Below are 16,585 nucleotides of genomic sequence, written 5' to 3'. Positions count from 1 at the left end.
TGGGCTTCCTTCTCCACAGAATGCTGAGCCCTGATCCTCTGCTTGGTCCTGGCTTTCAAAATGGTTTACCAGTTGACTGGTATCCATAAACCGACCGGATGTATAAGCCACATTTCCAAAATCTTAACCTACTTCAACTCGAACAGTTGCCATCTCCTCCCCACCCTGACGAAGGCCTGCAGACCCACCACCCTCGTGGCTTGAGAGCCCCACTGTGCTCTCCACCCTGCCTTCCCACTTACAGCCTCTTAACCACTCGCCTGAGTCAGCTGACGGGGTGGACACTGCAGAGCGCTCACTCCCCCAGCTGCTGCACGCGCCAGTGCTCAGGGCTCTCAGCTGAGTCTCTATCTCGGCTCTGCCCTCAGAGATAATTTCTCAAGGTCACCACACTCCCCAGTAGCAGGCTGCCTCCAGGCAATGATGAGAGAGTACAAAAGCCCCTTTGTAGGACAATTTTGAGGCGCTGGCCAGTTCCAGATCTCCCTATGTGACTGGCCCAGGCCACTGTGCATCATCGCACTCCAAATCCTCCCTCGGCCTAACCCTGCTTCCTTTGCCCTCTCGTTCCCCCCACACACATCTACACCTAGACACAGATCCCACATGCTCTCCCCAATTAACTCCTTTCACATGCATCTCTCTGGCTCAGAATCTATTTCCCAGGGAACCCAAACTAAAACCTAAGCTTCCTCTTAAATCAGTACCATGGCTGTTGGGCCCTTTTTTGTTTGTTTGTTTGGTTTATAGTATCTAAACAATGTATATGAAAAAGATAGAACTCTTATACCTCACAGGTCAGTAATTTTCCCATAAGAAGATATAAGCAGACCTCGCACTTACAACTTGCTACAAAGCAAATATCTTTATGGAGTGTGTTTTGGGAATTCAGTCACGTTTTGATAAAAACGAAACTGCCAAGGGTCTTTAAGAAGGCTCCCTTCCCTCACAGCACCTGCCTGTTGGTAACCATACATTCTTTGGAATATTTTTTATCTGTCTTGCACTAAATTCTAAGCTCCATGACCAGCACCCACAAGCTTATTAAAAATGCAGACTCTCACCTACCCTCCCCGACCAACCATTGCTGAATGAGGAACTGTTGTTTAACGAAATCTTCAGGGAGTTTGTGCTCACATTGAAGTTTGAGAACCACTGGTTTAAACTATGAAGCTTTAGTATCACATTTTAACTTGGAAATACTTGGGATAACCACTCACTCACACACCGCATCCATTAATCACCAAGTCCTACCGGAGCTATCACCAAAATGACCCTTTGGGACTGTATGTTGTTTAATCCCAGTTCAGGCCCTATCTCTTGAGGAACAGACTTTGAGTAGCAAGAACTGAGATGACTGGGCGAACAGTGGACTTTACTGGAGCATATGAATGCTTTTTCATTCTAAAATATATCATTCCTTGCAAATCAGATTTAATACAGCTTTAAATCAAGTTTTCATTTTCCTGTATCAGAAATCCTCAACTTCATAGCTGCATCATTTAATTGGCTTTGTCCTCATGCACCATTAATCATTCCCTGATGTTTTTAATCCCCTTAAACTAAATAACCACCACACACGAAGAAGAAATTAACAGGATTGTGCCAGAATCAGAATTAAATGATGGGACATACATTTGAATTCTAAAAACATAGCCAAATTTAGGAGAATGGGGGAAGTTAGGACGCTTGAAGAAAACTCAGTGATTTATTTATCTTAGCCGACTCTCTCATCTAATGATCCTCTTAGTTCTAAAGTACAGGTTGTGGTCCCCAACTAATGCCAGATTTTCTCAGAGCAGTGACATATAAATGGTGGTTAAAATTATGGGCCTGCTCACAAATGTCAGTTAACTCATGGAATGCCAAAAATAAATGGAATACTGGAGTAGAAGCCCTAGAGAACCCAACCACCCTGTATAATCATATCTCTACAGATGATACGTTCAGTGCTTGACCTTGAACGTAAAAGGCCCATTTTCCCCCAGCTACCCTGAAATCAGCTCCATTGCTTGGAATACCAGTCTCTTGCCTGAAGCACCTCTACTCAAAAGTCTGCTCTTCTTCTACCGAGTCAGTATTCTAGAAAACCACAAATCACTTTCCAAAAAGCCAGGACAAGTGGTTTACCTGTACAGTATCCTAACTTAAGTAGGCTAACCACCATATTAACCTTACCAGGAGATTTAGTCCAAGATGACAATCAAAACACTCATTCAGAAACATTTTGGCAAAAGAAAAAAAAAAATATTTCGGGTATAGGGAGAAGTGGGTAGGTGAACAGTCCATTAAAAAAAAAAATCATATAAACTATTCAGTTAAAACCAGAGAAGGCAGAAAGAGGAAGGAAAAAAGAAATGGCAAACAAATGCGATGAATAGAAAGCAGTGACAATAGTTGATATCAATCCAACTATAGCAATAACCACTTTAAATGTGAGTGGTCTCACTATATCATTAAATGACAGATTTTCAGAGAGAAGCCCCAAGTTTATGTTGTCTATAAGAAACCCACTTTAAATATAATAGTCTGGAAGCTGTGTCTAATTTGCATGTGTCCCATTTTTTAGAGTGGTAGCTAGCTGGTCTCCCAATACCGTGCACTGTGAATTTGGCTGAGCTAACACTGGGGCAGAAATTTCAGCATTAGATTTGCTGGGCACATGGTATGCAAGCAGAGGCAGGTCAATGAGCATCACTGAGCATCTCTAAAAGGGAGCATGCGGTCTCCCAGCGGGGTCAGATTACATTCATCTCATGGTCACATCAGTAGCTCAAATTGCAGGGTCATTTTTTGCGGCAATCTACCTCTGAAATGTAAAACCTCCCTGTTTCCTTTGGCATTAATTCTGAATGTATCTGCTCACAATTTGTTGAAAGACATTCATGCTATTAAATGGGTACTTCTTCGAAGGCAAGTTCAGAGCACCATCGCAATTCATCATATCTTAAGTTTTCAAAGCTCGCACATACAGACGCACTGGTGAGCCCAACAAGACCACTAGAAAATGTACACGAACACCTTCCGTCCTATGACAGGACACAATGCTGTGCTCAGACTGTGGGTACACAAGGAAAAAGCTGACTTTTGGGAAATGATCACTGACCTGGAATAGTCATTTCGCGTCTTCCTTCCCTTTCATAAATGAAGAACACATTTAAAATCCAAAAGGAATGTTTGGAATTCATTAAGGATCTCCTTCTAAAACTCAACTCTCCCAGGGGACCACTAGGGGGAGAAAGTGGTGAGACACAGGAGACTGCGGAAGGAGGGCACGGGCAACAGGGATGAGCTCTCCCTCATTCCCCTGTATGGAGATGCAGGGAGATTACCACTGGTCTTGAACGCCAATGGAGGAGCCCTGACTTAGAGCATAATTGCAGAGGCCTACATATTGGCGGCTGGTGGGCAAATTTCAAAGTTGTCACCTGTATCTTCAGGGGGAAAAAATCTCCCTGTTTGGGGAAAAAAAAAAAAAATCACTCCAGGATTTGGATCAGGGCACAGTTTGCAAAAGGCCCTTGTTAAATACAGGGTGAAACTCATTATAATGCGTGAACCCATTCTCAATAATTAGGCTACCAGATTACTCCCACTACACAGAGCTCCAGGGACAGAACCAGATTTAGCTGGTATAAATCAGTGGTTTTAAAGTAGGGGCAATTTTTTGCCCTCCCCCCCCCAATCTTGGACATTTGTCAATATCTGGGGATATTTTGATAGTCACAATTGGCAACAAGCTGGGTAGAGGCCAGAGGGCCCCCCCACAGCAAAGAATTACTCAGCCCAAAATGTCAGATGTGCTAAGGCTGAGAAACTGGTGTAAGCGCGGAAGAAAAGGCCTAGGTGCAGCATGAGATTCAATTTAGGAAGAGTTAAAGGACACAAAGAAACAGGACAAAGGGAAAAATCAAAGGTGCAAAGGACATACTTCACCAAGGACGGCCGCAGGGATAGGAGCAGAGCCTTGGGAATGCCATAAAGGCGGGGCCCACTGCGAAGGCCAGGAACATCACATAGGAAGAGAAGCTCGAAGGGAGGAAGCAGCGCCAGGAATTGATGATGAACATGGGACAATGAGGTAGGGGATGCCACGTGCATTTCAGGATGTTTAGCAGCAATCCTGGCCTCTACCCGCTATGCCTGTAATAGCTCTTGCCCAGTTGTGACAACCAAAAATATCTCCACATGTTCATCTCTGCCAGATGTTCCCTGAGAGACAAAATCATTTCTGGTTAAAAACCATCCTTCTAGAGGGATCGGTTTGAATTAAATATATTTTCTCTCTCATTTCTTTACTCTTAGTCCTTTCTTCTGGATTCAGGTTTTTTCTTTTCTAAAATAGTCTTTCTGATCATTCTTTAAGTAGATGTGCATTGGGTAAACTCTCCCAGTCTTTTTCCAAAAATAATCTTATGCTGACCTCCGTCTTCAATGATCATTTACTGGATTTGGAATTCTGCACTGCCTGTTAGTTCCTTCAGCACTCTGAAGATACCAAGATGTCTTCCAGCCTCTCTCATTACTATTGGGAATTCTATCCTCAGCTTGTTTCTCATTTAAAGATTATTTCTAAAATTTTTCCCTTTGTTTTTTGCTGACTCACAACAAAATGTTTATGTGTGGATTAATTTTAATTTATTCAGCTTAGCAGTCATTGTTTCATAAATCAAAGGATTTATGTTTCTCATCAATCTGGAAAATTCTCAGACATTGCCTTTTCTTTTTTTCAGTTCCCTCTTCCTCCCTGCCTCCTCTTCTCTTCCTCCCTCGCCCTCTTTCTGTTCTTAATCCAGAACAGGATTTCTATTAAATGTATGTTGGAATTTCTCATTCTGTCTTCTATATTTTCCTTATTTTCCTATCTCTTATCTTTCTATAGTGCATTTGAAGTAATTTCTTCAGATGTTATCTTCCAAGCCTAAGTCTCTCTTCGACCATGTCTAATCTGCAGTTTAACTGGTCAGAAATAACATACCCTCTAATGCTTGGTTGTACAATGACCAAACAAATACATGATTAAGACACTGATTCTTGACTCAAGAACTTTACACCCTGTAGACCAACAAGACACACGGAAATTATTCTGTAGTGTAATAAGAGCAAAACTCAAGATGTCTAGAGGAATTGCTAATAGAAACACAAAATAAAGAAATGTAAAGAATTCAGAGCAAGTCACCTCTTAGCTGAGTTTGGAGACTAACAGGACACCCAAACTGATGGCACGGCATGTGAAAAATCATGAATCTTCATGGAACAGTAAAGAATTAGGTGTAACTACTATGTGGATACACCTAGAGAGAGCAGAGAGAGACACTACATGGTCAGTTAAAGCTAGTTAGGAGGCCCGCATGAACCATGTATGTAGTGTTTACAGTTTACTGGCAATGGGGAAGCAACAGAGGTGTTCCAGGCGCCATGGGCACAAGGAGAATGAATGGAGGGAGGGAGGGAGAGAAAGAGATTTGAATTTGGGAAAGCTAACCCTGTAGACGCAGAAGAATTAAAATGTAGAGAGGCTGGTTACAAGACGGCTGCACTGAGCTAGGCAGAGATGACGAGAAATTAAGCTGCAATAGTAACAGTAGGGATGGAGAGAAGGCTCTGAATTAGAGATAGTTCAAAGACAGACATTATGAATGTGTTAGCCAGTTGGCTGTGGAGGCTGATGGCCAGCAAAAGGTTAAAACACTCAGTTTTTTATACTGGGAGTTTGGATAGATTGTAACACCATTAAATAGAGTAATAAACTGAAGTTTGAGAGCAACGAGAAGACAGTTCCACTCGGGACATAAGCTTTAAAATGTGTGGTATATAGCCAGGCTGAAAAGTCTGGCAGGCTAAGTACATCTTTAAAGCTTGTCAGCGAAATCAGACAGGGAAATGTTGCATTGGAGTCATCAGCTTGCAGCTGGGAACTGAATACAATGGCAGCAACTGATTGAGAATCAGCTGGGGGCGGGGAGTGACCAAAGATATACATTGTACGGCGGTGATGCTCCAAGTTGTACAGCTTGGTCATCAAAAATTATCAAAACCACACGGAATATCTGAGATGGAGACAGTTTCCAAACTTTCCTACAGTTCTCTCAAATTTACCTTCTGTTAATTCAAGAAATAATTTAGTAATATCTTTTGTACCCAATATATTTTGCTAATATATTTTAATGTTATATTCTTACAGAATATTTGATGCTGGTATAGCTTTACATTAAAATATTAAAATACTATTAGTATCTTAACAGTACACTAATTAAATAATTAAAATATGTCTGTATGTGATCACCCAACATGAAATCTTCTTTCTAAGCCTTTATCATACTGAGTTAAAATAACTTGATTTACTTATCTGTATCCTCCTCTAGATTTTGGGCTCCCCCGACAGGGGTGACACCTTCCTCAATTTTCTATCTCAAGGATTTATCACAGTATATGGCTTAGAGTGGGAACTTTGTATGTACTGGATGGATGGATGGATGGACGGACGGACGGATGGATGGACGGACAGATGGAGCAAGCCCTGAACTGGAGACTGTTTTTCCAAGTTGACCTGCTATAATTTATTCAGCGATTAAAACGTTCTCTGCCATGAGGAAAGAACACTACATCCAGGGCTACCAGGCAGAGTTTCCCAGGTTTCACTACACACGGTGGCAAGTGGGATTAGGTAACCTTTACTACAAGAAAACCTACGTACAAGTTAGTCACGTGATGAAAGGAAAGATGGAGTAGGGTGGTAACAAGAGTAAAAACAGCTCAAAAAACTCAAGAAGCTCTAGTCATTTCGTGTTCTTTAAACTGCTTCTAGAATTATAGAGTACTGGGGTTCATAAAATGGAAAAAAATTATTTTTAAATGTGTTTAGATAAATTCTTAAACATAAGTAAATGTCAACAATCAATGAATAATTGTATAGTTATTTTGTGCCTACAACTTATCAGCTCCTCCACATCAGACATGCAGTTTATGCAGAAGACAGACACCTTAGAAATATGAAGGGGTGTATGCCTAGCAAAGTCTGAAATTTGTAGGACATTCTCATACACTTGACCTGACTTACCTCACCACAGAGTTTTTTTCAAACTAGCAACCAAAGTCATATATATACATATCTATACATATAGATATATGTGTAGATATATCTACACATATATCTATATATACACACATATCTATATGTATAGGTATATACATATCTATACATATATACATATATATACACACACGCGTATAAGTGTACATATAAACAACAAAATTTATTTTTTAAAAAACAAGAAGAAAAAAGGAAACCGGAAGCTTCACACAAAAATACCTATTAAAATCAATAAATTCTGATAATTTTTTGATTAATAAATTCTAGTAAGAACTTATTTTCTGTATAAATCATCACTGAGATTTATACAGAAGCTATACCAGCATCTAAATTTTTCTATAATAAAATACCACATGCTTGTGTAATACATCTTTAAATGTTCAGGCTTACTTTGTAAGTATACAAACAATAACACCAGTTGCTTGGAAAAATTCAGTATTTTATTGCTAATGGAAAGTTCCAAGGAATGAAGAGAATTATGGGCTTTTGTTTTTGAAAACTACAAGCTAAAAATAGAAACCTCTTCCAAATACCAGAGTACGTGCTCTATGCAAAAAAAAAAAAAAAAAAAAAAAAAAGCCAACTCAAAGGGAAACCTGGTAAATTGTTAATCTGACCGCTGCCATTCTGAACTCCTTTTTGTCACAAAATGTCATAAACTTTCAGCTAACCTGGCCAAAAGCAGCACTTTATTTCTTAACTTCAGATTTTACTAAACTTTTAGAGCAATCAGAGTCAATTTCCCTTCGTGATAACATCAAAACCCAGATTTCGAACTTACATATTGAAAAATGTTCACGCCCCAGATCATGACTTTTCTACTCTCAAACTAACCCTCCATGAGGACGACCAGAGAGATAGGTAATTTTGCAGTGGCAGAGTTGATGGTAGGCAAATGTCCCCAGTGCTCTATAGTATCAGCCTCTTCAATTTCCATCTAGTCATTGAACCAAAGACACTTCAGAGGGGGTCCCTGAAGGTGTGTATGGGAATCAAACTCCCAGGAGGGTCAGGCTGCAGCGGGCAGGCTGCTGAAGCTCACTCTATGTATGGACACAGACAGCATCCCCTGGGTGGAGCCCAGGAATCGTCATTTTTAACAAATTCAGTGGTGACTGAACATTTAGTGGAGTCTGTAATCTGCTGCTTTAAAGATTGTTTTTGATCATCTGGAATTTGTGCAATATAAGCGTCTCATCTCTAGGTGGCAGCTCCTATGGATTGTGGAGTGGCACTGTGAATGCTGAGTTTCACATTCAAAGACTGGATTTCCAGAACAGGAATTACACATTGGATTTGGCCAACTTGACCATTATCTCTAAATGCTATAACTATATAAGAAAAATGTGGCAAGATAGATTTTACATTATTTAAACTTCCAATTCTAACTTTTTATTATAAAAACAATTAACGGGCTATCCTTGCATAGGTAAAACTTTCTGTAACTCATTTAAAGTGTAATGTAAGTCATAAATTTTAAGGCAAGATGTTGTAAGCAGTTTTCTTGCCCTGATTGTTTAAGTCGCGACCCCCAAGGATCGCATAGTCAGCAGTCAGCAAAAATTTTCTGCAAAGGGCGAGACAGTAAATATTTTAGGCTTTACAAGTCACATGGTCTCTGCCACAATTACTCAACAATGCCATTGTCACAAGAAAGCGTCCACAGACCATACAGAAATATATAAATGAGTGTGGCTGTGTCCCGACAAAACTTTATAAATGAATAATAACATCTGAATTTCACGTAATTTTTCTGTGTCTCAAAATATCATTACTCTAATTTTTTCCAACTGTATGGTCTGAATGTAAGTGTCCCCTCAAAATTCATATGTTGAAATCCTAATGCCTGATGTGATGGTATTAGGAGGTGGGGCCCCTGGGAAGTGCCTGAGGACATGAGGGTGGAGCCCGCATTAGCAGGATTAGTATTCTTATAAGAGACCCCAGCAAGCTCCCTAGACCCTACTGCCATGTGAGGACATATGAGAAGTCTGAGACCCAGAAGACGGCCCTCATTCCACCATATGCTGGCACCCTGACTTTGAACTTCCAGCCACCAGAAAGGTGAGAAATAAATTTCTGTTGTTTACAAATTGTCCAGTCTGTGGTATTTTGTTATAATAGCAACCTGAATAAACTAAGACACCAATCATTTTTTAAAAATCGAAACTATTTTCAGTTCTTGGGCTGAACTACTCAGGCCAGATCTGGTCCACTGGCAGTGGTGTGCAGACCCCTGACACAGATCCGACTGGCGGAGAAACACGACTTGGTGGTAGTCACTAAGGCATTCAAAACGACTTCTGCATGACTTTTTTTGAACACAAGAGTTTAGTACAAGATAGATGCCTTGTCATTAAATAGAGGATTGAAGGAATTAAGCAAACCAACAAAAAGTCATATGACAAAACTTGGGATTCTAACTCCAGGTTGATTTCCGGATGATCATATTACTAAATAGAACGAGGTCAAATATAGACTTAAGCCAAATATTTTGAACACATCCAACCTTCCTTCCAGTACAGCCGAGCTGTTAATATGGGGAAACTGCTGGAGTCCGTAACGTCACCCAAGCAGAAACACAGATGCAATTTGGTGAGCAAATGCATGAACCTTAAATACACCAAGTCCCGAATCTCCCACGGGAAGCCACCAGTGTTACCTGTCGTGTCCTGACTCAGGGTTTCCTGGCTGCTGCTGCTGTACGAAGGCACTGGAGTGATGGACAGTGAGGCTGGGCAGGACAAAGGCGTGGCCAGCTCGGTCTTTCGAGTGAGGGATTGGTGATACACAGGGATGCCTGCATCTTTGGAGACGAAGAGAGGCAGATCTGATGGGAGGGTAGGTCTGCCTTGTGCATACGGATTTTTCCAGTGGGTGAGCCCAATTGCAACAGGCCCAGCAACGTCATAACCTGGCGAGACAAACACATTAGGTCAGGAGCAGCAATCAAAGCCTGATACTGTAGTGGTTTGTATATTTCCCAGAAGTCTTATCTGTGAGTCAAATCAAACACCACTTGAGGTAAGGATGCATTTAACTTTATGCATCAGCAGGCAGGAATCATGGCACATGATGGATCCTTTTCATTTATTTGATATATGTTTATTAAGCACATACTATGTGCTTGGTGCCTGGTCTTTGCCTTTATCAGAGGAGGTAAGACTTTTGTGCATAAGAAAATAACTGAAGGCCTACTATGTGCTAGACACTGTGCATAAGGGGTTCTAATCCTCAGAGCAATTGTACAGGGGAAATATTACTAATTTCAATTTTATAGATAAGGAAACTGGATCTCAACTTGCCCCAGATCAAAAAGCCAATAAGAGCCAGAAGCAGAATTTGAACCCAGATCTGTCTGACTCCAAAATCTGTTTCTTCCTCTAAACTACAGTTAACCTTAGTACAAAATAAAAAGAAAGAAATGGTTTAAAAACACGACAGAAATTTCCCCCCAGGATATCAGGGGAGAGAGCCCTTTTAGTGGAAGGACTAGATCATGAAGAAGGTGGCATGAACTTGACCTCATAGGCAAAGGCTGCAACCTAGAGGCCAGAGGAACATGTCTGTCTTACAGAAGTGTTTTTAGTCTATGCTTTTCTTAATATGAAATAAAACCAAGTTAAAATTCACCAACAATAAAAATTTAGAGAAAAATTCAGCTCTCTAGCTTCTCTTGAAAAATCTCTTGATACTCTCCTAAAAATAAATCAAGCAACGATGGGCCACATTCCCACATAGCAACTGTCAGCTGAAGCAACCACGGCAGACACCCTCTTGAGGTGGAGTAAGGAAATTCCAGTCCGCCACAGACCCCACCACTCTCTAATACCTTACTCCTAGCCTCCTTCACTCATTTATCTTACATGTCTCACCTCGGCAAACATTTGCATTTGCAACCAAGACACAGAATTTAGGAATAGAATATAAGTGTCAGAAAATAAAAAAAAAAAAAAAAACAAGAATGGAAAGGTAGGTTAATACAAGACAGCTGAGGGTCTTACATGCCAAAGTAAGAAAATGAGATTTTGTTTGGCAGGCCAAACAATATTCCTGAACGTCTCTGAAGTGGGGACTGCAATAATCAAATTAATAGCTCAAAAGTAGCCAGAATCTGTCTCTTCCTCTGGTGGTGACCTCTTCTAGGAAGCTTTCTGACTTCTCCAAACTGCCTTAACTACGGTGAAGGGAGGCTCAGCAATAGATGCTGATGTGTGAGTCTGGAGATGTATGGAGGGAGAGTCCGAATTGGCAGGGGGGTGGGGAGTTGCTGAGGAACCAAAAGAGGTAACAAGGGAGGAGACTGAACGACAGAACGACAGTGTGGGGCAGCCTTGCCGTGCTAGAAATCACTAGAACACGGACATGTCACAGTCCCTGCCCATACTTCACAGCCAAGTGTCCTTTCTCTCCATGTGTCTCCCTCATGAACCGAGCACCCCTCAAAGTCAGAGGGTGTCTCGGTCATCTCTGAAACTCCCTCCCAGTGTTCCTCTGTGACCCTCCCTCGCTCCTCTCCTACCAGTACCTGGCACAAAGCTAGACTCAGAGCTGGCACTCAGTAGATCCCCACTGTTAACTGAATTCTACCCAGATGCAAGAGGCTATGAAGTAGAGGCCAAGTGAGCGTTATTGAGGGGCACAATCTAAGTGTGGGCAGCAAGAAAGGAAAAGAGGTTCAGAGAGATGTGCAACACTGAGATGGAAAGAAAGGCGGTTGGGGCCACCAGGTCGCTTTGTCCCCCACCAGCAAGATGTCAGAGAAGACCTGTGGTGACCAGAATGGTGGAGTCCCTCACCCTAACTGTGTCCTCAGAAGGTCTGGTTTTGCGAGGGCTGAGGAAGTCTGGGTGTGTTTTTAGACATGAAGAGTTGGAACGTTAGTGGAAATATCTATGTGGCAAGAAGATGGGAAAAAATGAGGATCAGAAGAAATGGGACCAGAGTCATCAATCTAGTAGTCATCCCCAGAGAAGGCATGGCTGAAACCTTGGAATGAACAATCGACTTGTCATAAAATAATAAATCCGCGAAAAAGCACCATGCCGTCTAACTTAGTGGCGCTGTGCTGAGCACCACCTGATTTCAAGCTCACGATACCTGTCAGGCACGTACTATTATTCCCATTGACAGATGAAGAAACTGAGGCTAGGGACATTGTTATTTCTCCAAGGTCAACAGCTACACAGAAAAAAATGGTCCAGATTCAAGCCCAGGGTCTCTAGAGACAACACAGGTGCCCTGGACCGCTGAGCCACCCTGCCTTGCTGAGAGCGGGCAGCGAGAGGGATTCTGGGGTGCTGGAAACAGGGCCTGTCTCCCCATAAATCGCTCTTAGGTTACTTACTCCTTTCTGAACAATTTTTCGTAGCGGGATTTGAATGAACCAGAAGTTCAAGGGAAGGGAAATGCTAACTTGAGGACACACTGACCGAGTTGTTTGCATTTTTCTTGGTTGTTCGCCTTCCTAAAAGTAACTAAGCAGGGAAATCTTTCTTGAGCGAGGGCTATGGAGACTCCGGAAATATCCAAACAGAACACAAATCTCAGTATTTGGAAGAGCAAAGGAGCCAGAGCCCCAGTGGCAGACGGAGGCAAACCCTGCGGACCTGACCGCCGGCCCCTGAGCACGTCTGCTGGACTCAGCCTCTGATGCAGATGTGTTAGCTGCATTTGCTGATCGACACTCTCGGACCTCCCACAGCTGCTAAGAGTGTCCCGGGCCACAGAAATGAAATTCCAGAATGCTCCATTTCAATCGACGTCCCATTTTGCTTTTATTAAAAATCGGAAAACATGTTACCTTCTATGTATACCAGAGAATCCTTTCACAAGAAGAATAATTACAGAACCATGTTTTCCCTTGCTTTGTGGCTTCTTTCAGAAACTCAAATCCTTCTGGTTCCATATTCCCAAGCTCCCGGGGAGGGGCGGAGTGGGGGCCGGGGTTCGTGATACAGAACAGAGCACAGTGTGAAAGCAAGCTGCTCCACAGTCCCAAAGAACTTTGGACTCTCCACAATTTCAAGTTTTACCAGTTCTTTTATAAAATTATAGCAGATTTATAACATATATTTAATTTTGAAAGGATATTGTTCACATAGCTAGAAAGCCTTTATTTTTTTTTTTTTAGCTAAGCAAATTACTACTTCATTCCCGCCAGAAATGAAGTTCGTTAGCAAATATTTTAATCCATGTTTATACAAACGAGCTATAAGATCTACATAGCTGTGATGGAATATAAATGGACCGGCCTAAATTTAAAAGTGGCAATGAGGTCGAAGTATTTTGAAAGGGTTAACCATCCAGGGGAATGGCTGGCATCCAAGCGTCCAAGAGGCGAGTCACAGGAATGTGACACGGGTAGCCTGCCATTCTCCCTCACCCACCACCCTGCTCCCACAGGGGGAGCAGGTCTCAGCTCTCTTTAATTTCTATGCCAACACTATCATCCACTACCTTCAAAATCGTCAAGAGACATACATGTAAGGAAAAATCAAAATTGCAGGCTGCCTTGAGGAAAAATGATGTGAATTAACTATAAAGTCCTTAAATCTCTCATACGTGGCTAAGATGCAGGTTTACTATCAGAAAATTAGGAGGTGTCCAAGGGTCTTATAAATAAAGTTTTCAAAAGGAGTCATTGTTCTGTTTCTTGAAATTTTTTGGCAACTCTGCTTAGGGCAGGACATAGTTCCTACAGGAATTACAATACTAGGAAATCCACAAGTGTAACATTAAGTGGAATTCCTTCACACTTTTGTGTGAAATGACTATTCTGTAAGAGAACAACCAAAGTGAAGGAAATGAAAAATAAAAGGAGCTTTTAAAAAAGAACTTGGATGATCTAGTAATCTGCCCTCCCTCCACTACTCTGAGTCTAAGGTTGTTAATTATCTTGTTTTTACTATAAATATTGCAAAAGTGCTTTGTGCTGGACAGACTGTGGGTGTTGGACATCGCCTGATGCCTCTGCAGAATCCATCCCCCTCCTTCCTCTCAACAGAGTCATATTCTGTTTGAGAAATCATCCCAACCCCACTCAGCCATGCAACTGAGGGCAAGCCGGCCTCATCTTCCCCTCCCTCAATATGGGTCTGAAGAGAATCTGCATCCCCCTGGTCAATGACTGGATCAACGATGGTCATGTGACCCAGTCCCACCCAGTGAGACAGGAAAAGTCTCCAAGGCTCTTCAGTACAAAGCTTCTCAGTTCCAGGAGTGAAAGCCGGAGGAAGGCACCAAAGCGCCTTTCTCTCTGATCACTGTTGTGTCTAAATGCAATTCCTGGAACCATGGCAGCCATCCGGCTGCCACCACAAGGACAAACTCTCTGGGCAATGCAAAGGGGAGAAGGTCCTTCACGACATCATTGAGGAGCTTAATCAACCCGTCGTAAGAATAGCTCTCTCTGCCTCTGGTCTACCCTATTAAGTAAACTAATAAATTTCCTTATTTGAGTCCGGAAACTGAAGTGACATTCAAGGCCCTTTCAGATGACCCATCACCTTCTGAGAAAACTGTCTGTCACACTCACCTCCCTTTCAGAGGCAAATACATAGCTCGGTAAGAACCTGTTATATAGTATTAGCATCCTAGGGTTGCTGTAACAAAGTATCACAAACTGGGTGGCTGGAAACAACAGAAGTGTATTCTCTCAGTTTGGAAGCTGGAAGTATAAAATCAAGATGTCAGTAGGGCCAGGCTCTCCCTCTGAAGTCCCTAGGGGAGAATCTGGTCCCAACCCTTTTCTTAGCTTCTGCTGCTGACAACCCTTGGTGCTCTTTCACCTACAGAAACCACACACTAACCTCTGCCTTCACCACCACGTGGTGTTCTCCCTGTATGTCTGTGTCCCTCCTTGTAAAGACACAAATCAAACTGGATCAGGGTCCTCCCTAGTCGAGTATGATCTCAACTTGGTTACATGTGCAAAGACCCTATTTCTAAATGAGGTCACAATCACCAGTACCAGGGGTTAGGACTTTGACACACCCTTTTAGGGGACACGATTCAGCCTATATCATCCTGACATGGTGGCCACAGCTAACTAAACCAGAGGAGGGCACTTGGCCCAGGCCTGGACAGGCTGCCAAGACAGAAAGTGGCTAAGTTTTGTCCAATGGGACATAGATGACCCGGGTTCAAATCCCAGCTCTTACTACCCATGTAGTAACCTTTTTTAACCTCTAGAGAATTTAGTTTTCTCATCTATAAAATGGAGAAAATAATATTATCTACCCCATAGGATTGTCGTGAGGATAAGATGAGTAGAGAAAAGGTACCTAGAACAGCACTTGGCACAGAGAAAGCTCCCAGGGGGTTAGCTATTATATGGTCCTCACTAGCAACCCCTCCACTTTCACTGGTAAGTCCCTTAAAAGAGAAGTCACTATTCACAGCTCATCACTCCTTATTCAGAGCTTTGCAAGCGGGCTCCCAAACCACCATCCACAGATTCGACTCTCTGGGATGTCACCAGAGCAGACTCTAACTCTCCTCCGTCTCCACTTCGAGAACTTCTTTGGGCTTTCCAAGAAACATGCTCATTTGGGCTCCCTCCCTCTGTCATCATTTCTACAGTAACTGCACCTCCCCTGGAGACTGGTCCTTGGCTCTACAAGCTCGTCTGCAGCTCCTGCTCGTTCTCTCCCCATTTCCAGCTTTCTGTGGGACATTTCAGGGTGGCAACAGTTTCACAGGCACCTCGAATCCAACACATCTTACTTGCAGCCACTGAATCCTCTTCCTGACTGCTAGCAATGGTTCGGACTCCCTGTCGTCCTAACTCAGAAGCTCAAGGCACACTTATCTTTTCCCATATCCGGTCGATGACTGACTAGTCCTCCCATCTCTGCCATGCCTCCCCCTCCAGACCCGCCTTTTACCCCACCTCCCAAGTTCATTACCGTCTCACGTCAAGACTACAGCTATTCTCCCACGTGAAATGCATCCCGTTCACCACTACAATAACCTTCTTTCATTTATTTACATTTTCATCTTGTCACTCTCCTACGCTGAACTCCAAATGACTTCCCAGGGAATAACATATGTCTTTAAGAATGACATTTTAAGTTATTTAGTATTTGCAAACCAGGGTCCATGAGCGCCCCACAAGAATTTTTTAATTTTTTTTTTTTTTACTTTCCACTTTAAAGTTAATTTAATCACCTAAAATTAATAGGTGCATACTGTGAACCAAGTTCCACCAGTTAATTTTAGTGCCTGGGTTTGATTCGGTGTCTCCAACAAGTTGGCCCCAAGTGGTACACTTAATGAGAAAAGGAGAGAGAGGGATATATCAAGGTACATGCATGTCAAATGAAGATCCAGTAACCTCACCTGAGTATTAACAGAGATTTCACAGTGGGGTAGACAGGGGAAGGTGGTGGTGAAGCAGACTCACCATCCCTTAGACACCGAGTGGTAAAGCCGTCTGGGCCTACACCTCTCCAGCCAGTGCCACAGCGCGTTACGAGCAGTGGCTGCATT

General features: G+C 42.4%; 1 protein-coding gene across 6 annotated transcripts in view; it reads right to left on the bottom strand.

Annotated features, from left to right (window-relative positions):
• Positions 1 to 16,585, bottom strand: part of ANO4 (anoctamin 4) — a 322,241-nt gene that overhangs the window by 292,063 nt on the left and 13,593 nt on the right. For all 6 annotated transcript variants that reach the window (XM_036237351.1, XM_036237354.1, XM_036237349.1 and 3 more), the window contains one exon: positions 9,756 to 10,007. Coding sequence is in view for 4 of the 6 variants with exons in the window: in XM_036237349.1 (XP_036093242.1) it covers positions 9,756 to 10,007 (252 nt within the window). In the remaining 2 variants the exon portion in view is untranslated. The remainder of the gene's footprint in view (positions 1 to 9,755; positions 10,008 to 16,585) is intronic.

This window comes from Rousettus aegyptiacus, unplaced genomic scaffold (assembly GCF_014176215.1).
Source record: "Rousettus aegyptiacus isolate mRouAeg1 unplaced genomic scaffold, mRouAeg1.p scaffold_m13_p_2, whole genome shotgun sequence".
NCBI lineage: Eukaryota > Metazoa > Chordata > Mammalia > Chiroptera > Pteropodidae > Rousettus > Rousettus aegyptiacus.
This window is presented reverse-complemented; position numbering and strand designations above follow the sequence as displayed.